We start from the raw sequence: 24,510 nt of genomic DNA on the forward strand, positions 1-24,510 counted from the left end.
GAAAGTAATGGAATCTCGATGTAAACACAATATCACTTTTTTGATGAGCTATTTTGAGTATAATAAATTTGAACTGTGCCAATGCTGGGAGAAAAAATTTAAAAGAAGAACGGAGCGAACAGTAGCTTCCTGCTCCGCTGACTAGAAACAGTAGGACGACACTCTCCCGACTGGAGGAGAGCGCTTGCGCTCGCACTCAGTTGGCGCCCGCCCTCCTGCTTTTTCTCTAGCCGCCCTTTCCTCTTTCTTTCGCGCTCTAGCCACCCGGGAAGGCCTGCCCAGCGTAGCTGGGCTCTGATTGGCTGCTTTGAAAGTCTACGGGCTACCCGATTGGTGAATCCGGGGCCCTTTAGCGCGGTGAGTTTGAAACTGCTCGCACTTGGCTTCAAAGCTGGCTCTTGGAAGTTGAGTGGAGAGCGACGCGGTTGTTGTAGCTGCCGCTGCGGCCGCCGCGGAATAATAAGCCAGGTACAGTGGCTGGGGTCAGGGTCGTGTCTAGGGGACGGTCGGGGGCCTCGGAGGGCGAGTATTGAGGAACGGGGTCCTCTAAGAAGGCCGGACTGGAGGTCAGGGATCTGCGCGGGGCCCGGCTGGGCCTTGGGGGGCGGTGGGCAGGGCCTTCGCCTGGGTCTGGGCGTGTGAGCCACACTGGGCTGGCTTTAGAGGGAGGCTATGGGAGCCCAGCCTGGCGGGGTTAGGCGGCGTGGGGGTGGGGGTTCGGGGCTGCAGTCATGAGTCGAGGTCGGCTGTTCTCAGGAACTGCCTGAAGAGGCTTTCGGGTCTTGATTGAAGCAAAATCCGCTCCCCCACGCTGAGCGCCTGCGGAGTAGCAGGCTCTTTCCTGGGCCCGGCCCCTGCGCGCCCTGCCATCCCGCCTCGGGGGTGGGAAAGTGGGACCGCACCTGGGCCAGGTACAGGCGCGGGTCCCTAGAGCCAGGCCGCCCTGAGAAACCGATCCTGGAACTCGTGGGCCTTCTTGGGCTTGCTCTGCCCACGGCCCCGGCCCACCTGGAGCTGTTAAGAACACTCAGCCCAGGCACTTAACTCTCATGAGCAGTGTAGTGCAGTTTTTTTCATTTAAAAAGATACATCTCTGCTTCTTTCTGGATTGATTTTTCTTTGAAGATGAATGTGAGAAATAGAACTTAAAGGTCTATTCTGAGTGTGCTTTATAAATGATTTTATCATCAGTGATGGGTGTTAGAAAAATCTAGGTAATTATGCCTGGAGTTCTGACGTTTCATTGGCAAACTTCAGAGGAAGTCTTGAACTTCTGGTTGTCAGCTTTTTTTTTTAACCCATTCATTGTGATTCAAGTATACCGTTTTTCTGCTTAGTCCTTGACATTGTTTAGGTTATAATTAGAATTTTATCTGTGGAATTGCACTTTTCATTCTTTTGTTTTAGGGTGCTTAAGTGATATTTCCTACTCTTGGAAAAAGTACCTTGAAAGTCTTGAGCATGTTTGTCTGTGACCTCAGCAAGCAGAGGAAAAAGATTAAAATTGTCACGTGGGCAACTGTAAACACTTAAAATGTTTTTGTCGTTTTAAACAAAATTTTCCTAATGAACAGTCTGAACACATTTTAGTTCTGTCTTCATAACTTTAAAAAATAGTGTTTTGAATAAAATTAGGAGTATCATAAAGCGGTATAAATTTGTTGAAATATTTAAGTATAACTTTGGCACACGCAGGTACTACTTTAAAGTGTCACAAAAAGGGAACATAATTCTGGTTTTTGTTTGGAAAGAATAGACAAGTTGATACCTGAATTTGAGGGTTATTTTGATTGGAAGAAGCTAAATACTACACTAGTATAGAATATACACGTTTCCAGTGTCTCAGGAGTCAAGAAGGATGGAAAGTTATTGTAGGAGTCCTTACCCTTGTAAATATTGTTTGAATGTAATTAATATTTATGGAATACTTATGCTGCAGTAGGCACTGTGGAAAATGCTTTACATATAGTGTTTCATTAATGCTTAAAACTACTCGAGTTAGTGGCATGTTATTAAGTCAGTTTTTCCTTCATTTTAGGATCTACCATACCCATTGACTAACTATGGAAGATTATACCAAAATAGAGAAAATTGGAGAAGGTGAGTGGTTTTAGTAAAATAAATTTTATGGAATGATTTAACAATGCTACAACTTCTGTAATATGAACACATTTAAATATTTATTAAAATTCAACCATTAAGATGTCTTGTAGTACCAGTGTGCATTAACATATGTTCTTTACTTAATAAACGCAAATTTGTTCACATTTCAAGAGAATTGAAATTACCGAATCCCTAATGACCCTTTGCCTCACCCCTATAGTCTTACAGTCTTCTGATACTAAACACTTATAGTAGTACTTGTATTTTGAAGACACTATTGATAACTTGCATGTGTGTTGAGGGGCAGAGGTTAGGGCTGCAGAATTATGCTAACTTCATAATATATTTTTAGTTTTAGTCTCTTAATTGTTTTTAGGATGATAAATATTTTTATCCAGACTTTATAGACTGGTTACAATAATTGACTTAATCTAATTTAAATAAAATTTCTATTTAGTTACCCTAAGTATAAATGACCTGTCATATATACATGTTTAAGCTATTCTAAAATTATAACTTATGTATATAATCCTTCTCTTTCTGTGGTACTTGAAGGAATGTTTAGATCTATATATGGCACAAATGAGGGGTATATCCCTTCGCCTGTTCCTCGACTCCAGCAGAACATTCTCGATTCTCCAGGTACAAAATAATTTGCTAATAGAATCCAGTTTATATAGGTTCTGCCAGAAGAAAATTCCCAACTATATTTTTAATGTGATCAAAGACCCCACTTGACAAGAAATAGTGAAAAACAAGGGGGAATACTGGAGGGAATTTAGTGGAATAGGAGTGACAAGTTAGTGTGGTGTTCGATTGGAGGTGTGTGTGTGTATACATATATATATATATTTTTTTAAATCACTTAAATACCTCATACCCATTCTACTAAACAAATTTTGCTGCTGAATTAAAAATATGTGATTAGTATGTCTAATGCTTTGTAGTGTGTTTCTTAAATTCCCAGAGAATTTGTGTTGATTTTAGTTTGGCATAAAAAGAGACCTTCTTAAAGTATAAATATATTTTTCTTTAAGATGATAGAACTCCAAACATACAGGAGACTGCAGATTTGACTTCTGAGAAAAGTACTTTAATTGCTACTATAAATAGGAGCAGTTAAAAGAATGTAATTTTAAATTTAATCCATTACATACATGTAAGTCATAAGACTTCCATTCTTTATTTCTAGCAGTGTGACAGTGGTAAACCCTCTTAACTTTTCTGGATCTCAGTTTCTGCCTCTGCAAATGGTGATAATTGGACTTAACACGAAAGATATGATTCAATTGAACAATATTATGGAAAGCATTTGTTGTGAGCGCTTTAACTCAGAAAACCTTCAAATGTTTATCATTTGAACATTGTGTTATTACTATGAACACTGTCTCCAAAACCATCTCTTCACCAGCTCCATCTAATGCCACTTAACTCTTAATTTGGATTTCTTTGATGTCCTCAAATGTATCCTGTGATTTGGCCTATGAGTTTTGGCAATGGCTGTTCTTTCTACCTGGAGGCCAGTTTCTACTGGCTTCATTTTTTATCTCCTCCTGTAGTCCAAGAGCATTTTGTAGTTCCCTTTGCATCATGCTTAATATCCATTTTAATTATTATACCATAGGATCCTTGAGGGCTGGGGTTTTTGTCTTGTTCACAACTGTTTGCCCACTGCCTATCAGTAGTGCCCAACCCACAGGAGATAGCCAAATAGATAATAATAACATCTGTTTTCCTTGTTTGCTCTTCTGAACACTGTTGTTTCTTTTTCTGGCTTGTATTGTCATTTCTACTCCAATGCCTGATTGTTTTGGATTATGTGCTGGATATTGTTTTGGAAAAAGGAACTTGTGGAAATAAATGGAGGCCTAAATGATTCACACAGAATTTTCTTTTGGTTCTGCCAGGTATCTGGTTAAAGTCTAGTATTAAAATACTACTTTAAAAGTTATATTTTTTCCCCTCAACTTTTCATTTTGAACATCTCCAAATCTATATTGAAAGATTTATGCAATGAACTTGTAATATTTTTACCAAGATGTTGGTGTTTTGTCATGTTTACTTTATTATCTGTATGTATGTTAGCATTATTTTTTATTTTTTTCATTGACATTAATTCTGATTTAGAACAATCTCTGCCTTTTCTCTCACTTGACAGTGAGTCTTGACAACCTAATTCATTTCTTAAATACCTCCTCCAGACTTTACTATTTTAAATATTACAAAAATTGTTCTCTGGTTTCTTCTGAATTACAGAAATCTGAGTGTTGTGATACTAATCTTTGAAATCCTTCCTGTCTTAAGAAAATGTCTTTTTGGATCATAGAGTAGCAGTATCCATGATGGTGGAACCTTGCCTGGCATTTAGTAGGCATTTGATAAATACTTGCTTAATGAAGGTTTTCTGCTTAAGGGCCTCCATAACTTGATCATATCCTACATATTTTTCTTTTGTTTCTTTTTGTTTCCTGGGATAAATCTTCCATTAGATTTAGACTGATCTCCTTCTAGGCTTACCTGTGTTAATGATTTTTGCCTCCTTAGTTATTTATACTTAGTTAAATACCCTAGAGTATTTCTATCTTTAGAATTCTTAGTTCATTTTGGAGGATATGCCATGTATTTCAAAAATAATTTTGGATGATTAACCAATAGAAAGTTCTGCTTTGTTTAACCCCTCTTCCAGTAGTTCAGTGAGAAGTGATATTATCTCTAAAATTCAACACATTGAGTGTTGGCCACTGGTTAATTGTTAATTCTGAAAATTATTTAGGATTAGATGAGATTGTACACTTGAGGGAGAAGAAAGGATGCTAGAAAAAAAATTAGTTCTGAACTTACCATTAACTGTTTATGTGACTGTATTATGCAAGTGACTAATTTTCCTGAGATCACTTAAACAGTCTGCCAGATGATTGTGCTACTGGTTTACCTACTTTTTGTGTTTAATGAGAGCTGAATTGACATCCAAAAAAATGTAGATTTTAAGTATATGAAGGTTGCCTACTTTTAAGGATGGCTGTGAGGATTAAATATAGTCAATTCTCCTTTAATGTAGAGTAATTTTGGTTATCAAAAAGTTATACATTAATCCACAATTTAATCAAAATAGTATAAAATGACTCATGTCAGTTTATAGTTTTAAAATGACACCAGTATTTAAGAAAACATAGACTTTTGTATAGAGGTTCTGTCAAAAAAATTAAGCTTAAGTAGCATCAATTTGTTACTGCTCAAACTGCTTAATATTCTAACTAAGCAGTTGGTAATTTGTTGCTTGTTAGCCTTTTTTAAAATATTGCTACTTTCAGAGAAACTCATAAAAGCTATAGAAGAGGCCTTCTTCCTAGAACAGTGCACTCTAATCACTTTTGAAGTTAAACCCATGCCATGGAAAGCAAGCTATTCAACAAAATTTTGTGTGTACTTAAGGGGTTCAGGACCTCCCTAAACTCCAACTCGAGTTTAAAAAGACTTATCTAGGGAATTCAGCCACGTATATGACGGATTTTAGCTAGTCTTCTCCCTTATTGCCATTTCATTCCCTGTATCCACCTCCTCCCTCCCTGCTATCCCTTATAATTGATATTGTTGCTCATTACCTGAAGCCCATATATCAAAATCAGTATTTTCATCAACTTGCAAATGGGTGTGAGGCTTTCCTAATATGTAGTACATACAATGTGCTTTATTAGGTTTAATACACAAACACCTGGTCTTTTTTCTCCATTCTTTTGAGAATGAGGACTGTTGACTGTATTTTGAGATACAGATAAAAGTGTTTTGAAAAGCATAAAGCACTCTACAGTATTTTCTGAAAGTGTCATAATGACTTTTATCAGTAATATTTCCTGAGCCCAAATTTTTACACTATATTTTATGCCCACTTCGTTGCAGGGTAGGATATTGACAGAAGGTTAATTTTAATTTGCAAATGATCTATTTTGTTCTGTAAAATATGCTGGAACATTAATGGTAATTTAGATGTATAGAAAACTTGTGATGACTACATGAATTTTATTTTTAAGCCATGCAGATTGTAGTTACTCTCAATTTCTTTTTGGAAGCAATGAGGGTAAGAGTAAGATACTTCCCATATGGCCACACCAGACATTTCTATCATGTGACCCTTATGGGATTCAATGATCTTGAAATCCTTTAGTTTGACCAGGTGCGGTGGCTCACGCCTGTAATCTCAGCACTTTGGGATGGCGAGGCAGGTAGATTGCTTGAGCTCACGAGTTCCAGACTGGCCTGGGCAACATGGTGAAACCCCATCTCTACCAAAAAGACAAAAATTAGCCGAGTGTGGTGGCATGTGCCTGTAGTCCCAGCTACTTGGGAGGCTGCCGTGGGAGGATCCCTTGAGCCCAGGAGGAGGAGGTTGTAGTGAGCCTTGATTGACCCACTGCACTCCAACCTGGACAAGAAAACAAGACCCTGCCATAAGGGAAAAAAAAAAAAGAAAAAAAGATCTTTAGTTTGTGGGGTGTGTCACACAGCATATTATTTACTTTGTTTCAGGTACCTATGGAGTTGTGTATAAGGGTAGACACAAAACTACAGGTCAAGTGGTAGCCATGAAAAAAATCAGACTAGAAAGTGAAGAGGAAGGGGTTCCTAGTACTGCAATTCGGGAAATTTCTCTATTAAAGGAACTTCGTCATCCAAATATAGTCAGGTATGTTGTAATATCTGAATGTAAGCCATTTTCTGCATGCTATTTCAAATATAAATTTCAACTTGGAAATCTTTACATTTGCTCAATTTCTTGGTCTAGCCTTACTGAGTGGACTAGAACCCTATTTTTGTTGAGAATGCCGCACATATGTAAAAGAGAACAGGCTGTTAAAGCAGGAACAGAGTTGGAGGAGCTTGGTGATGTAGATTAATATTTGGGCCTAGAAAAGCAAGGTAAATTGGCCATGGGAGTAAAGCCCTTTTCATAGAGCTTTGTTAACTCTCTCCTACTTGGGGAGCTCTAGTTCCTGAAGACCGTTTAGTTAGAGTCTTAAGAAAAGTAGCTAGGTCAAATGAAAAAGATTTTTTTTCCTTAAAGTATTTGCATTGGGTGTTTTTGGAGAGCTGTCTTCCTAACAGTCCAAGTTAAAATCTAATTGTACTTGGCTGGGGCTAGAGATTGGAAGTAGCTTTTAAGGTCAGATACCACTTTAAAATTTATTTGTATAATTCACTTCAATGAAAAAATAAGCTCTCAGCAATTAGTAGCCAACCTAGATATGTTCTTTTTGAATACAGGCTCCTTATAAATAAGCACCTCCTGTACAAGGCTTAATTTTAAATAGTTGCCCTGAGATTCCTTTCTTAAATTTGAGTTTTGAGTCTCTTCCATTAGGGAAGCTACTACGTCTTCCCCAGTTTTTATTATAGCAACTGAAATTATGGAAGGAGTTTTATTTTGTGAAACAGAGGTCAAAAATGTTTGCTGGATTCTTCGCTCATATATTTTTTTTTTCCCAGTCTTCAGGATGTGCTTATGCAGGATTCCAGGTTATATCTCATCTTTGAGTTTCTTTCCATGGATCTGAAGAAATACTTGGATTCTATCCCTCCTGGTCAGTACATGGATTCTTCACTTGTTAAGGTAAAAGCTTAACTAATTTTATTAATATTTATGCACTGTGGATATAAAGGGACTGTATGTAGAAGTCCCTGCATTTTGTGGGAATATGCTTGGAAAAAGTGTTAGAATAAGAAAAAGTATTTCATTTTTCTCCCTCATGGTTAGTTTATACAGGTTAGAGATACCCATGTTATTACCAGATTGTGTTTCTAGTAAGTGAAAATTAGTGCCTGAGATAACATAGAACTGGTAAGTATTGTTGGAAGCTAGGGTAGTCTGGTCTTTCTTTGGCTGTCAGATACATGTAAAACAAAGTAATGAAAGCCTAGGGCAGAGTGGTGGTTGTAGGTGTTTTATTCCAGTTTTGAATATGTTTTGGTCAATTTATTGTAGACATTTATTATATTTCAGTTAAATTATAAAATTGTATAGTTTTAAGTACTGAAGTATATAAAAATGTCTTATTCTTGCACCAGTTCTACCAAACCACTCTGCAGAGGTAGCGCTGTTGTTAGTTTTATTTGTAATCTTACGCTTGTATGTATGTTCACTTTGTATGTGTATAAAGATTTTTTTTTTACACAAGGTGGACTTATTTGCATATGTATATATACATATTTTCCCTTTTTTGTGTAAAACATTATCAAGACGTAGATCTACCTATGTCTATTTACATTTTTGATATAATTAAACCACATCCATATTGATGAACATTTAAATTATTTTCCAACTTGGTTATTGTTGCTCTTATTAACAGTACTGCACTGAATGTCCTTATAGATATTTATCTTTGTATGCAACTTTATAGGATAAATTTTTAGAATGGGAATGATGGATTGAAGATGTTTATTTACATTTTGATAGATATTGCCGGTTGCCCCCTAAAAAACTTGTAGCAATTTACTCTTAAATACTCATGGTGTGTAATACTTATTGTTTTAGTACATCATTGCCAAAACTTGGTTTTATCAATCTTTTAACTATGTGAAAAAGCCATATTAAGATTGTTTTAATTTTATATTTCATGACAATTTAACACTTCATATTTAGCTATTATAAACCGCATATACCTATTCTCTACTATATGTTCGTTAGGATACGTTCTTTAACAATCTTGCATGATTTTGGACTTTCTGCTTTTATGTCTTGCTTAAGTCTTCCTCACTCAAAGATCGAATGTATTAGAATGATACATGTCAGTATTTTTCTGGTAGTTTTAGTAAGTCCTGTCTTCCACACATACTTTTTTTGTCTTAAATTCTGTATGGTTTAAGATTTATTTTGACTTAAAAACTGGGATACAGATTCAGCTTTATCTTTTTCCAAATGGCTAGCCAGTTGTTCTAACTGGTTTTATGTACAGGCAACAATGGTTTTACTTACAATTTTTCAGTTTTACAATGAAGCAGAAATGATGCACATTCACTAGAAACCATACTTCATTTACCCATACAACCATTCTGTTTTTTCACTTTCAGTACAGTATTCAATAAATAACGAGGTATTCAACACTTCCAGCTATATGCTAATGTAAGTGTTTTGAGCACAATTAAGGTGGGCTACGCTTAGCTACGTTTGGTAGGTTAGGTGTGTTCAATGCATTTCGACAAGGTATTTTCAACTTAGAATGAGTTTAACCAGATGGATCATCCGTTTTGTTTTGTTTTTTGAACACCACTTGTTCCTCTAAGATGGAGCATCTGTATTGCTTTCCAATTTCAAACTGTAAGTCATTTTTCTGTCTACTTTGTTTTTGTAATATCCATGCTACTTCAGATGTCAATGACATTGTCTTTGGCAACAAATGTCTTGTAAAGCACTTTTCTCTGAACTAAGCAGCATTTTATGATAATTTTACCCATTGAAATATATAATCATAATATCTTTGCCATCACTTTTAGAATCTAATTTTTTCAAGAAGGAAATGAATATGTAAAAATGAAAGATAGAAAAGGCCAACTGTATTGAAGATACAAAATAGAGTTGGTAGTGGTATATAGAAGAAAAATCAAGAGGCTTCTGTGTAGAAAACCAATTTGTAATTTAAGGATTGGGGACCAAAAATTTTTAAAGACTAAATGTGTTCACATTACTATAGATATGTCTATAAGGTGAAGATCCTTTTCTTAGGTATACAAATGTGATGTTGCATATAAATGGGCTTCCCACCCACAAATGCTTATTAGCCTAAAATGGCCTGAAAGCTCTAGTAATTAAATTATTTCTCTGCGTCCTAATTTTTTGTCTTTGAAACAGATTATTTAGAAAATCATGTACTTTGCTTAAGTTTCTAACTTTTACTTGCTTTTTCCAGAGTTATTTATACCAAATCCTACAGGGGATTGTGTTTTGTCACTCTAGAAGAGTTCTTCACAGAGACTTAAAACCTCAAAATCTCTTGATTGATGACAAAGGAACAATTAAACTGGCTGATTTTGGCCTTGCCAGAGCTTTTGGAATACCTATTAGAGTATATACACATGAGGTAAGTGGAATAGTGGTTTTTGATGGCTTTTGAATGTGTGTGATTGCTAGATTATTTTCTGTATTTGTGAAAGTCAAGAAATAACTCAATAAAAGATATCTACTCTGTGCCAGTATCAATTTATTGCCTCTCAGCTCCAAATTCATTGCATGCTGTGTGAAAATGGAACTGAAGCCTTTAAGTATTTTTTCTTTACCAGCTGCTATGTTGTTAAGGTAGAGGGTACTAGAGGGACATGGCAGGAGGAAGGAGTTTTCCTAGCTAGTTTTTACATTCTCATTATTTTTTACTTTATTTATTTACATCATTCCTATCCTTTGTTGTACTTTAATTCTTTATATTAAACTCTCCCCATTCAAATCACCACCTTGGTTTCTGTCTCCTGACTGAACCCTCCCTGATTATAGTCAGATTGATTCAAAGACAGGTTTTGTTCCTTAAGGTATATTATTTCTGATACATTTAGGAATTGCTAACTATAATTTATGTTTGATCTGTGTTATATTGCTGACTTGGCATTTAGTGTTTCTGAAGGAAAGGGAACATTGTATAATAAAGGATTATTGAAAGGCTGTCTTTTGTGGAGTTGTCTACCCTTGACCCAAAGACTGTCTCCAGATCAAAACTAGTAACAGTGCTCATCTTATTAGATGTCTTGGCTGCTTGTTAGTCTTCATCATTTTTTTACATGGCTATATAAATAAACTAAGATTATTTTGTTTTCTTTGTCTTAAACAAATGCTATTGACCTCATTAGCTTTGTTCTAACAGGCAATATTTTTACCATATGATAAATATACTAAAATGGTTGGTTAGTTCTAGATCACTAATCTGTTATTTGACTTATTCACGTTTTTTAAATAATTTAAAAATCATTTTTTATCGACGCATTATTTTACATATTTATGGGGTACAGTGTGGTATTTGGATACATGTATGCAATGTGTATTGATTAAATTGGGGTAGTTAGCATATCCATTGCCCCAAGCATTTATTATTTCTTTTTGTTGGGAACATTCAAAATTCTTTGTTCGGGCTATTTGAAAATTTACAGTAAATTATTGGTAACTGTAGTCAGCTTACAGTGCTGTAGAACACTAGAGCTTATTTTTCCTTTTGAGCTGTAATTGTATCCATAAACCAACTTATCTCTATCTTCCTCTTCTAAGCCCTGAATAACCACTATTCCATTCTATGGCCATTAGATCAACTTTTTACGTTTTCAAATATGAGTGAAAACGTGGTATTTATCCTTCTGTGCCTGGCTTATTTCATGGCTCATCCTTGTTGTCATAAATGACAGAATTTCATTCTTTTTTTATGGCTGAGTAGTATTCTAGTATTCCATTGTGTGCACGTATGTGTGTGTACACTACATTTTCTGTATGTGTGTATGTATACACCACATTTTCTTTATCTGTTGATGGAAACAGGTTGATTCTGTATCTTGACTATTGTGAATAGTGCTTCAATAAACATGGGAGTGCAGATATCTCTTTGACATAATTGATTTTATTTATTTTGGACATATACCCCCAGCAGTGGGATTGCAAAATTATATGGTAGTTCTAGTTTGTAGTTTTTTGAGCATCCTCTAAACAGTTTTTCATAATGGCTCTACTAATTTAAGAGCCCACCAACAGTGTGTAAAAAGTTGCCCTTTCTCTGCATCCTTATCAGCACTTATTTTTTGTCTTTTGATGATAATTACTCTAACTGGGGTGTGATAGCTCATTGTGGTTTTGATTTGCATTTCCCTGATGAATAGTGATGTTGAGCACTTTTTCATATACTTGCTGGTCTTTGTATGTCTTTTGAGAAAGTTTTATTCAGATTGTTTGGCCATTTTTAAAATTGGATTCTTACTATTCTTTTTATTCTGGATGTTAATTCTTTGTTGTATGAATGATTTGCAAATAATTTCTCCCATTCTGCAGATTGTTGCATTATTCTGTTATTTTGTTCATTCTGTTTCTTTTGCTGTGCAGAAGCTTTTTAGTTCGATATAATCCTGTTTGTCTATTTGTTATTGCTGAGACAGGGTCTTTCTCTGTCACCCATGCTGGAATGCAGTGGCGTGAACAGGGCTCACTGCAACCTCAACCTCCTGGGCTCCAGTGATCCTTCCACGTCAGCCTCCTGAGTAATTGGTCCCATACACAGGCATGCACCACCATGCTAGGCTAATTTTTAAATTTTTTAGAGACGGGACTGTCAGCATATTTCCCAGACTGTTCTCGAACTCCTGGGCTCATGCAATCCTCCCGCTTTGGCCTCCCAAAGTGTTGGGATTATAGGCATGAGCTGCTGCACCTGGCCTCATTTGTCTATTTTTGATATTGTTGCTTGAGCTTTTGAGGTCTTATCCATATGATTTTTGTCCAGATCAATATCAATAACAGTGTTTCCTCTGTTTTCTTCCAGTAGTTTCATAGTTTAAGGTCTTATTTAATCCATTTTGAGTTGATTTTTGTGTATGGTTAGATATAGGGGTTTAGTTTCATTGTTCTGCATGTGGATTATCCAGTTTTTCCAGCACCATTTATTGAAGAGATTGGCTTTTCCCTAGTGAATGTTCTTGTCATCTTTCTCAAAAATGAGTTGACTGTAAATACATGGATTTATTTCTGGATTCTCTATTTTGTTCTGTTGGTCTCTGCGTCCTTTTTTATGCTAATATCATGATGTTTCGGTTACTATAGCTTTGTAATACATTTTTGAAGTTAGATGGTATGATGCCTTCAGCTTTGTTGTTTTTGCTCAGGCTTGGTTTAGCTATTGTGGGTCTTTTTTTGGTTCTATATGAATTTTAGGATTTCTTTTTATTTCTGTGAAGAATGTCCTTGGTATTTTGATGGAGATTGCACTGAATTTGTAGATTGCATTGGGTGGTAATATGGTCATTTTTATATTAATTCTTCCAGTTCATGAACGTGGGATGTCTTTTTTGTATCTTCCTAAATTTTTTTCTTCAATGTTTTATAGTTTTTAGTGTAGAGATTATACATCTCATTTGTTAAATTTATTCCTAGGTTTTTTGTACCTATTGTACATTAGATTGCTTTCTTGATGTTATTTTTCAGCTAGTTATTGGTGTATAGAAACTATTAATTTTTGTATGCTGATTTTGATTTTGTATACTGCAACTTTGTTAATCAGTTCTAAGAGTTTTTGGTGGAGTCTTTTAAGTTTTTCTATATATAAGATCATCTCTGCACACAGGGACAATTTGACTTCTTCCTTGGCAATTTGGATGCCCTTTATTTCTTTCTCATGTTTCTTATTCATGTTATAATGGTACTGTTAGTACCATCTTAGCAAGTAAGCAGTACCTGCACTTTGTTCAGTGTCACCCCAAATCTATTATCAATGGGTTTGGTTTTTCAGTGGGGGGAAGATAAGGCTGTATAACTGTCTTGATCTTTAGTGATTTGAAAAGCAAAAAAATATTTATTATGCTTTTATCTGTTTTGTCTTCTAATGAATAGAACTTAGAAATGAAATATTTATCTTCAATTTTGTGTACCTTTAATTGACTTAAACAATATTATTGGTGGCAGTCATACAACCTTTAAAGGACAGCCCTAATAAAAATATAAATGTTTAAGTGTAGGTAATTTTATGCACCACATTTATTCATTGTAAAAATTTGCTTTTTAATAGGTAGTAACACTCTGGTACAGATCTCCAGAAGTATTGCTGGGGTCAGCTCGTTACTCAACTCCAGTTGACATTTGGAGTATAGGCACCATATTTGCTGAACTAGCAACTAAGAAACCACTTTTCCATGGGGATTCAGAAATTGATCAACTCTTCAGGATTTTCAGGTAGCTATTAAAAACTGAGATAATAAAGGTAACGTATATGTAACAATGAGATTACATTTATGCTTTAAGAAATTTTTGTTTTCCTGTTTTTTAGAGCTTTGGGCACTCCCAATAATGAAGTGTGGCCAGAAGTGGAATCTTTACAGGACTATAAGAATACATTTCCCAAATGGAAACCAGGAAGCCTAGCATCCCATGTCAAAAACTTGGATGAAAATGGCTTGGATTTGCTCTCGGTAAGGAGTGCCCTTGATACTGACTTTCAAATTATTGATGATTCTGAATATATTCAGTTCTTTGTTTTGCCTAGAAAATAGGAAGAACACTAACATTTTTGAGCTAGGTGTCTGTTATGTACATTGTATTATACTAGCTTCATTTTAGGTATCAGGAGGCACTAGTGGCTTTGAGAGGAGGATTTAGCATTAGTTTTTGTTTTTTATCTGACAGGTAGCTATGGACATTCTAAGGGAGAAGCCAGGATTAATACACATTTTTTTTTAAGTTGCTGAATTGTAGTGGCTCTCCTTTCTAGCATTTTTGTCACTACTGAGCCCTCTTAGTTTATGCTAGACGTAAGTGTTTTTCTTATTGGTTGATATTTTAAATTATTAAAGCCATCTTCTGAATAAGCTTTATTCGCACTTTGTACCTAGTTTCTCCATCAGAAGGATCTATTGCTATACCATTGTATACATTTTCTCATTGGTCTTCGGGTTACTTTCAGAGTGTAAAGACTCCTTATGCCACAAAATTAAGCTTAGATTTCCCCCAAATCAAATACTATAAATCAGATTCCTTAGTCTAGCCACAATTGACATATCTTGCAGTGGATAAATCTTTGTTGCTGGCATTGTTCTGTGCATCATAACTTGTTTAGTGGCATGTCATCACTGTCTTCTACTCTCTAGATGCCATTAGTATACTCTTCACAGTTAGGACAACCAAAAGTGTCTCCAGATATTGCCAAATGTCTCCTGATGGGCAAAGTCTATCCCAGTTGAGAACCATTATTGTAAATTAAACTTGGTTTCAAATTTGAGCTTTATTCCTTAGCTCTGGGAACTTGGGCAAGTTACTTCCCTTCGAGCCTCAATGTCCTCATTTGTAAAATGACATTAATACCTACTTTTAGCTGTGGGAATTGAGTACCATGATTTATACAAAGCAGTTTGTATGGTGCTGGTTACATGAGAGTTCAGATGGTAACTAGTTAGTAAAATCTCTAGTGTGCTTGTTGATTTTATTTTGTTTTAGTATTTCTTAAAGATCAAATTTAACATCAATCCTAAACTTTATTTAGCTTTTTCTGGTGCGTAAACTAACATACTAAGTTGTGTGACTATAATTCATTTAGTGACTCATTTTTAGCTATTTTTATGACACATTGTGCTATGGGGGGTTTTATTTGGAACTTGTTGGAAGCTACATCAGAAACTGCCATAGTTAATTGCCATTTCAAGAATGTTGTAAATAACTCAGGTGACCGTTTAATTCTCAATGTAAATATAATTAACTAGACATCTTTCCTATATTTGTGTCTCAGTTTTAAAGCTATTTCTGGATGCTTGAGTCTTACCATAATTGATAACAAAAAGAGGTTATTGAGAATATCTATGATTTACAGAGTAAGTTATTCTAGACCTCAAGAGTGAAATGTAGGGGAGGAGACATTTGTGTGTTAAACTAATGGAAATGCTCATTTAATAGCTATTCACTGAAAGTATTAGTTTTGGTTTATTGCTAGAAAAGTTGAGGTTTTATGGAGATTTTGTAAAAAATGGTTTATTTCCTAAATAAATACCTCTTTTTCTTTTTTCTCCCAGAAAATGTTAATCTATGATCCAGCCAAACGAATTTCTGGCAAAATGGCACTGAATCATCCATATTTTAATGATTTGGACAATCAGATTAAGAAGATGTAGCTTTCTGACAAAAAGTTTCCATATGTTATATCAACAGATAGTTGTGTTTTTATTGTTAACTCTTGTCTATTTTTGTCTTATATATATTTCTTTGTTATCAAACTTCAGCTGTACTTCGTCTTCTAATTTCAAAAATATAACTTAAAAATGTAAATATTCTATTATGAATTTAAATATAATTCTGTAAATGTGTGTAGGTCTCACTGTAACAACTATTTGTTACTATAATAAAACTATAATATTGATGTCAGGAATCAGGAAAAAATTTGAGTTGGCTTAAATCATCTCAGTCCTTATGGCAGTTTTATTTTCCTGTAGTTGGAACTACTAAAATTTAGGAAAATGCTAAGTTCAAGTTTCGTAATGCTTTGAAGTATTTTTATGTTCTGAATGTTTAAATGTTCTCATCAGTTTCTTGCCATGTTGTTAACTATACAACCTGGCTAAAGATGAATATTTTTCTACTGGTATTTTAATTTTTGACCTAAATGTTTAAGCATTCGGAATGAGAAAACTATACAGATTTGAGAAATGATGCTAAATTTATAGGAGTTTTCAGTAACTTAAAAAGCTAACATGAGAGCATGCCAAAATTTGCTAAGTCTTACAAAGATCAAGGGCTGTCCGCAACAGGGAAGAACAGTTTTGAAAATTTATGAACTATCTTATTTTTAGGTAGGTTTTGAAAGCTTTTTGTCTAAGTGAATTCTTATGCCTTGGTCAGAGTAATAACTGAAGGAGTTGCTTGTCTTGGCTTTCGAGTCTCAGTTTAAAACTACACATTTTGACATAGTGTTTATTAGTAGCCATCTAAAAAGGCTCTAATGTATATTTAACTAAAATTACTAGCTTTGGGAATTAAACTGTTTAACGAATAATGCTGCTCATTGTGATTCTTACCTATAAGCAGCCTAATTTGAATTATTTGCTGCAATCAAGAGAAGTGTACAATAGTTTTATTACTTTTTTAGTGTACTTCTATCCTTTTTCCAACTATATCTCCTCTATTTTTCCTCCTTGTTAACAGGCTAGAATGTGCATTCCTGGGTTACTGATTTTTACACTCAATTGGATGTGTAATGAGGGATCTATCTAATCCATCTTGTCTTGGAAATTTTGCACTCTAGAAGAAAGTGTGTCACTTTCTTCAGCAGCGAGACCTTTTAAGATTGGTGGTTTGGTTGTCCTGTTCTGTGGTCTTTGGTGGAAGCCAGTTTGTTGTAAGAGAATGCAGAGCTTATTAATGTAAGTCATTTGGGGTTATATTGTGGAGGGTTGTTTAGGATTGCATGACAGGAATTGGGTAAATGAAAGGTAACACTAAAGATTGGAGATGGTATAATGGCATATCTACAGGTCTGTGTTTCCTTATCTGCGAAGTGAGACATTGAAATAGATCTGTTTTGCAAATTGTGGATTGCAACCCTTTAGTGATTTACGACCAGCATTAATCACTAACCCCTTTCCTACCCCAGTGTAAAACAAACTATCAGTGTATCCTATATAATTATTTACTTATTTATTTTTTCAGTAATATATAGATACATGGGTGATACAAATGTTTGGGGCCTTGTAGATAATGTAGAAACAGCATGCAACCTCACCGCTCTTGCTCCACGGAGTCCAAGTGTCTGAAAAGTTGATAATACATCAAATTAGAACTGACTTGGTAGACCAGGGAAATGGGATAGCTGGTAGGACACTGTCATCACTTGCTATAATGAGTGACCTACTTTTGATCCTATGTCAACTTCAGTGACTAGGTGAAAAGCTACTGAATTGTGTCCTCATCTCAAATGTATTTTTAAATTAGTTTGTGCTGTGGTACTTCTGATTAATTTTAAAATGGAGCTTGTCTCTAGGCCAGTGACCCTTAAGTCTGTTATGTGCTAGAAACACCCAGAAGCTAATTCTGGCACTACTGTGAATTCAGATTTTGAAAATTGGGAAATGTATCCCAATAATGCATTTTTTCAGAAGCTCGCCAAGCTGATTTAGATGAATTCCATTGTCATCAGTAGTGGTGAGTTTGACCATTAGGGGCCTATATCTGGTTTTAGTTGTCTTAAAACTTAATGACATCATGCAATATTTTTAAAGTTACTCTATTTCTCTTTGAGTTTGTACTCTTTAGTGGAGGGGAAAAAGCTGCATATTTCATACGTATACCAGTATAGGCTTCATATATGTGAGCACAGCAATGAAGTGTTTACTAATTTATTTGGGCATGGCATATATAAATTTAAAGTTTTTGGAAAAAATGGTATTTGAGAATTTAATAAAATGGCCCAATAAAGGGTCTTTTGGGGAGTATAGATTAACAGGGTGAAATAGTTTTTAATTATAGTAAAATATTTTAAAGCGCTTGAGGAGACTTGAAAACTATTAGTTTTTTTTTTTTTTTTAAACATTAGTTCCTTTGGCAAACTAGTTCATATGTCAACTTCGGTCTCATTCATGTTTAAATAATTGCCATATTCAAATGAGTCAGTGAGTTTTCACAGGACCATAGACTCTTTTTGCACTGTGGACCAAGGCGTGTGTGGGATTTGGAGTGAAGAGAGTAGAGGGCATTGTTTAAATGGGTTTGGGACAATATGGCTAGAGTGAAGCATGACTAATGGGGACAATGAAAAGATAGAGGGGTAAATTAAAGCTGAGAAGACTGAAGAGGGGGAGGTATTTCAGACTAAAAAATAGGGCCCAGGAGAAGGAAAAGGTGGGAAAGTGATGGTAGTGGCATGGATTGTGACTTTAGTTTGTTAGGGGTAGGAGATGAAATTTAATGGATTTGGAAGCAATAGTACACATTGTCATCTCTGTGCCATAGTATAAATTGTATGTGTCTAAGATGCCTTAAAATCTTCAAAAGAAATGTACCTGGGCTGGGCACAGTAGCTCATGCCTATAATCCCAGCACAGTGGGAGAATCGCTTGAGCCAAGGAGTTTGAGACCAGCCAGGGCAACATGGCAAGACCTCATCTCTTTAAAAAACAAATTAAAGTGTACCCGAGAGTCATGGACTAAGGAACCACAAACAATAGCATTTTAGAAGCAACAGCAACATTTTAGAATCAATAGGTGCATTTTAGAATGCTGAAGATCAGTGGTTTTCACACTTGGATTAAGATCTCCTGAAGAACTTGTTGAAACAGATTGCTGAACCCATTCTGGTTTTCGATTCAGTGGGTCTGTTGTGACCTAAGAATATACTTTCCTAACAAGTTCCCAGGTAATGATGCTGGCGGTTAAGGGACCACACTTTGAGAAATCACTACATAGGCAGTTCTTAGAATTACAGAGAGCTAAACAGAGGTTCAGCTGTTTGATCAGCTTGCCAGGTTTGTAGACAAAGCACAGAGGTAGAGAAGGAGAAATCAAAGGTCAGGCTACATTTAGAGGCTGAACTGGAATCAGAACATAAATCTTTCATCATCATCCCTGAGAAGTGTGTAGTATAATGTGAAGATTCCAGGCTTCAGAGTCAGATAAGAGTGGTTCCCAGCTCCACCATTTCTGTCTGTAGTCGAACAAGTCAGTCAGCGTCTCTCCTCTATTGTGAGTACATACTTGTAGGTTTGACATGAGGGATGGAGATAGGGTTGCTGGGCATCCTGCATATATAGGATGTCCTAAATGTCCTGCATTCAACTTTTTTCAATACATTACGAAAATTGGGCAGTTACAGCTATTGCTTTGCAACAGTAATTCGCACTTAAATCCCTTAAATCAAGAGTATAGGTAAAGTGCTTGGCATGTGATAGTATCTTTTTCCTTTGAACTCAGCCCTTTTTCCTTATATTACCTTTTATAACTTTTTTTCTTTCATTACACATAGGCACATTCATTTTCTCCCTTACTAAAGCGTAAGTCCAGTGAGGGAAGGGGCCATGTCTTTTTCATTCTTACTGTCTTTGTCTAGTATCTTGAGCCTTAGATCTAATTCCAGTCCTTAATGTCCAAAGGTAGAGGCACCTCACCTTCAGTAATAGCTACTAATTGCTGCTCATCCATTAGGAGCTGCCACTATGCTTTATATACATTTTCTTTTTTTTTCTTTCAACCATATCAGGGAGTGGGTGCCTTCATCTTACAGAGGATGAAACTAAGGCTCATAGAGATTAACTTGTGGAAGGTCACAAGGCTAGTAAGTGCCAGATCATGGGATTTCAGAGATTTCTGAGTTGAGACTGTTCTTTCTTTGCATCATATTGGTTCCCAAGGCAAATCCCTAAAGAGAATGTGTATTTAGTTTCCAAGGCTTAAGAAAGAAACAGGCAAATGCTAAAGTCAATGCAGGCCGGGTGCAGTGGCTCATGCCTGTAATCCCAGCACTTCTGGAGGCCCAGTCTGGTGAATCACCTAAGGTCAGGAGTTCGAGACCAGCCTGACCAACATTGTGAAACCCCGTCTTTCCTAAAAATAGAAAAATTAGCTGGGTGTGGTGGCAGGCACCTGTAGCCCCAGCTACTCAGGAGGCTGAGGCAGGAGAATCACTTGAACCCGGCAAGCAGGGGTTGCAGTGAGCCGAGATCATGCCACTGTACTCCAGCCTGGGTGACAGAGCAAGACTGTCTCAAAAAAAAAAAAAAAAAAAAAAAAAAAAAATGCAATCCAGACAGGCCAAGAAGCACCAGGGTTGGGGTTGCCAAAACCAATAGGACAGGGCTACAGACCTCTCATTAGCACTGAATCTCCAGACAAATCATCAGAAACCTGCCTCAAGGTTGAAAAGGCCAAGGTCATCAAAGTAAGATGCAGTTTTCAGTCCAGCTGGTTTTCCTATCTCATTTAGGTAGCAATATCCCCTTTTATTTGTGGAATTCTGCTGCTTGTGGTCCTCATGGGGCTTTAAATGCCGGCTTTCCACTCCTTGTTCACAAGGGTGACCCAGGTTGAATCCATCACAATATGCCATAACCCAGCAGTAGTAAATTGGTGCAAGGCGTAGGCAAATGACCTCACAAGACACAGGGCCCTTTTTGCTATAGAAACGTTGAGAATGAAGTTTAGGAGACTAGGTGTGGTGGCTCACACCTGTAATCCTAGCACATTGGGAGGCCAAGGCAGGAGGATCATTTGAGCCTAGGAGTTCCAAGACCAGCCTGGGCAACATAGCAAGACCCCCTCTCTACAAAACAGGAATGAAGTTCTGCCAACCTTGCTAAATTGGGATGACATGACTGGAGAGCCTCAGAAACATCCCTATTCTGGAGCTAGCTGAGACGAGAAAGATTCCTAGGAGCGTGATGTCCTTGGTCTGGTCCTGAGGCCCTGGTTCCTGCAATACTGCCTTACTATTTGTGAGCTGCCCAGTATTCCTCCTAGGTGCAGGAGGGTATGTGTGTATGTGTGTGTTGTCTGAACCTACTTTCAGTTGGATTTCTGTCATTTAAACCTCAACTAATAGTAACTAACAGTTAATGAGTAGAGTCCCAATGGATACAGCTGTCAATACGAAGACAGCAATTGGGTAAATAATTTTTAAAAACCCTCAATTTAAGAACTCTTGTAGTTATAAGTCATTTCATAATTAAATATCTCAAATTCCTTCTTTAAAAGCTTTTTGTATATCGCTCATACTTTTTTTTGTTAGGTGTTTTTTTTTTTTTTTTTGAGAGACAGAGTTTTGCTCTTATTGCCCAGGCTAGAGTGCAGTGGCTCAGTCTCGGCTCACTGCAACCTCCACCTTCTGGTTTCAAGCGATTCTCCTGCCTCAGCCTCCCCAGTCGCTGGGATTACAGGTGCCCACCACCATGCCCAGCTAATTTTTTTTGTATTTTTAGTAGAGACGGGGTTTCACCATGTTGGTCAGGCTGGTCTCAAACTGCTGACCTCGTGATCCACCCATCTCGACCTCCCAAAGTGCTGGGATTACAGGTGTGAGCCACTGCTCCCAGCCTAGTTACTGTTTTTAGCTGCGACTTCTAGTATTGGTTGTGTATGAAGTTACTGATATAAATAAATTTTATGCTTACTGATCTTTCAAAGGACCTTTTTAGTACAAACTTCTGAGGAATGTTTATATATGGTACCTACTCTTTACCAGTCAAGAGTAGAAATCTGTAAAATACAGTTTTCTACAGGCATTCATTCCTTTCCTTATTATGACTTCAAAACCATGCTATACTTCTCTGTTGAGGAAATAGTGCAATTACAAAAGCAGAATGTATTTGGAGAATTCATTTGCTAATGAGTATTAGTAGTTCTTTATATTTGTAAAGAGCTTTATAGGAATTAAGGGCCACATGCTATTTCAATAGACAGAAGCTTCCTATACTCTAAAAATTCTCTGAACTATAAAACCACAAGAATAAGTACACCGTAACACATTCTTTCTAATGCAGAGAGAAAAGATACATTTCCCAACTGAACATAACCATTTGTGTCAATGGTTTTGGTATCATGACAAATGTATTTATGTGCAAGAAAATATAAATGTATTCTTCATGAAGTGTGTTCACTGCTTCTAGGATCCAAATGGGAAGCAGAGCATTTGCTCCATCTTAAATCTTCTTGCTAGAATCTGAACAGTTTTAGAAATGTGCTTTGGCTTCTTGTTTAAAATACTTCTCATGCACAAGCAGTAATAGAAAATGGCTCAGAACATAAAAAGATTGTAATTTCCCAGATGAGCACAAAATGGTAACTTTTTGACCAGTCAACATTGGTCTGAAACCCCATGAACTAGATGACAAATGTAATGTTTGGGAGCTCTTAATTACCCATGCTAACAGAAGGTCATGGCAGCTAGGATAACCCCAAGAGCAAACACCTCACCTCCATTGCACCAAATTTTGGCATTCACTATGTAACCCACCTGCTTTTAGCAATAAATCTCATTTCCTACTTAGTGAAATCAAAATTTTAAAATTGAATTGGATGTTGAACATCATTCAATGCAGTCTTTATTTTCCCAGTGAGGAGGCTTCAGATCTCAGCAACAGTGAGAAATAGAACCTGGGTTTTCTGATCTCCAGTTTAAAAAGATTTCTACTCTGTTTTAGATAGGCATCATGAAGTCAAGGAAGAAATTGTGTATTTTGAGGATAAAATATCCAGGCAAAAGAGAATCCAAATGACCAGTGAGGAGAAAATAGAAGAGAAAGTTACATAGAATGGGTTTTCAGTGAAATTTGAAGTGTAAAGGCATGCACATTGTACAGTGCAAGTAGCTATAGACCAAGCATGTTGCAATGCTAAGTACTAGGTGTGTTCTCTGTAAAAGCAACAATAATTTTCATTCTCTACCTTTCTTGGGAGGGTAATTGGAGATTTAACTCAGATACCACAGGTATTTTTAAATAGCCATAGTCCAAACATAGCAACAAAAAGCTAACTTTATCCAACTTCAGTTTAATTAAAAGCATGTACCAGATAAGATTTATTGTGATAGTTAATATTGCATATTCATAAAGTCACTGGCACAGAAACATCTAACGTATGTATAGTAAAGGAAAAAGGCAAAGAGCTCAACTTCATCTCTTTTATCGTTTTTTCAGAAGTATCTCATGCGTTACCATGTTTGGAATATTTCCTAGCATGTGCAAAAAGCAAGGAATAAACAATAATTCAATGTGCCTAATGGCATAAAATAAAAGGATTATTCACAAACAGAAAACTGGACTTTTGAGCAGATGTTTATTTAAATACAAACGGCAACTCCTACTTTTCCTGTTATCTCCAATTATGTGATGCAACATTTTTAGCAGAAGAAGTGCTTTTTAAAAACAGCCTTCCAGGGAGTGAATAAACAATCCTATATTTGGCTAGCAGCTGCTTTTGGAAAATGAGATGTCAGCAAAGCTGAATGTTGTTTAAAGAAAACTAATTATCCAGCTACCTTTGACTTGGATCAGAGTAAATAAAGCACTTCCTGATTTGCACTGAAATGTTTTGTCTAGAATTTAAATATTAGGTATTAGTCAGATACTTATCTTCTTCCTTCACTTGCCTTGTGGACCAAATGGATTTAAATAAGTACCCTTTGTGTTTGGTTGTGCTGCCAGTACCCCTTTATGTTTTCTGGAGTGCATAGCATTTGTTGCTTCTTTTCTTATTTGCCATCCAATAGTTATTGTGTTTGGTGTAAAGCAATGTGTTTATGGTTACATTAAAATCTAGGTAATCTATGATAATATAGGATGGTTGCATTTGTATACATTTAATTATGCAAATGTAAAATATATATTTTATGAGTAATTTTTAAATTCTATTTTAAAATTATGTGTAGAATTTGAATGAATGTAAATACCCTCCATTTTTGAAAATTCATTTCAAGGTTAGCAAGCCAAAGAAGCTGCAAACTGGTTTATACCATTGCCACATGGCACTTTGGCCAGTAAAGAGAAATTCCTGCAGCCCTTTTTCAGGGTTGCATGCATCAGCCTGCAGTGTCCTTGGATCACAGCTCCTGCAAGTACCTGTGGTGATGCCTTTCTACTTGTTTTAACATTTACTATAATTTGAAATACTTTTATATTCTAAAGCAATCTCACCTGAGCACTCATTAAGTGCGGGTGACATAGTGGGCCTGAGAATTAGGAAATTTTGAAGAACTTGAGATGTTATTTTAATGTCACAAA

At 36.1% G+C, this 24,510-nt stretch overlaps 1 protein-coding gene across 2 annotated transcripts; it reads left to right on the top strand.

Annotated features, from left to right (window-relative positions):
• The first annotated feature begins 335 nt into the window (after nucleotides 1-335).
• Nucleotides 336-16,802, top strand: CDK1 (cyclin dependent kinase 1). Of its 2 annotated transcripts, XM_016962374.1 has the most exons (9): nucleotides 336-468; nucleotides 2,039-2,100; nucleotides 2,659-2,745; nucleotides 6,628-6,784; nucleotides 7,585-7,708; nucleotides 10,002-10,172; nucleotides 13,836-13,999; nucleotides 14,094-14,235; nucleotides 15,826-16,802. In XM_016962374.1, exons 2-9 carry the CDS (start codon nucleotides 2,064-2,066, stop codon nucleotides 15,922-15,924), a joined length of 981 nt encoding a protein of 326 aa, XP_016817863.1. In that variant the 5' UTR covers nucleotides 336-468; nucleotides 2,039-2,063; the 3' UTR covers nucleotides 15,925-16,802.
• The last annotated feature ends 7,708 nt before the right edge of the window (nucleotides 16,803-24,510 follow it).

This window comes from Pan troglodytes, chromosome 8, assembly GCF_028858775.2.
Source record: "Pan troglodytes isolate AG18354 chromosome 8, NHGRI_mPanTro3-v2.0_pri, whole genome shotgun sequence".
NCBI classification, from domain to species: domain Eukaryota; kingdom Metazoa; phylum Chordata; class Mammalia; order Primates; family Hominidae; genus Pan; species Pan troglodytes.

Coding starts and splice junctions, on each gene's coding strand:
- CDK1 (XM_016962374.1), top strand. CDS start 2,064: ATGGAAGATTATACCAAAATAGAGAAAATTGGAGAAG. Junction 10,173..13,835: donor TTAGAGTATATACACATGAG/GTAAGTGGAATA, acceptor GCTTTTTAATAG/GTAGTAACACTCTGGTACAG. Junction 14,236..15,825: donor ATGGCTTGGATTTGCTCTCG/GTAAGGAGTGCC, acceptor TTTTTCTCCCAG/AAAATGTTAATCTATGATCC.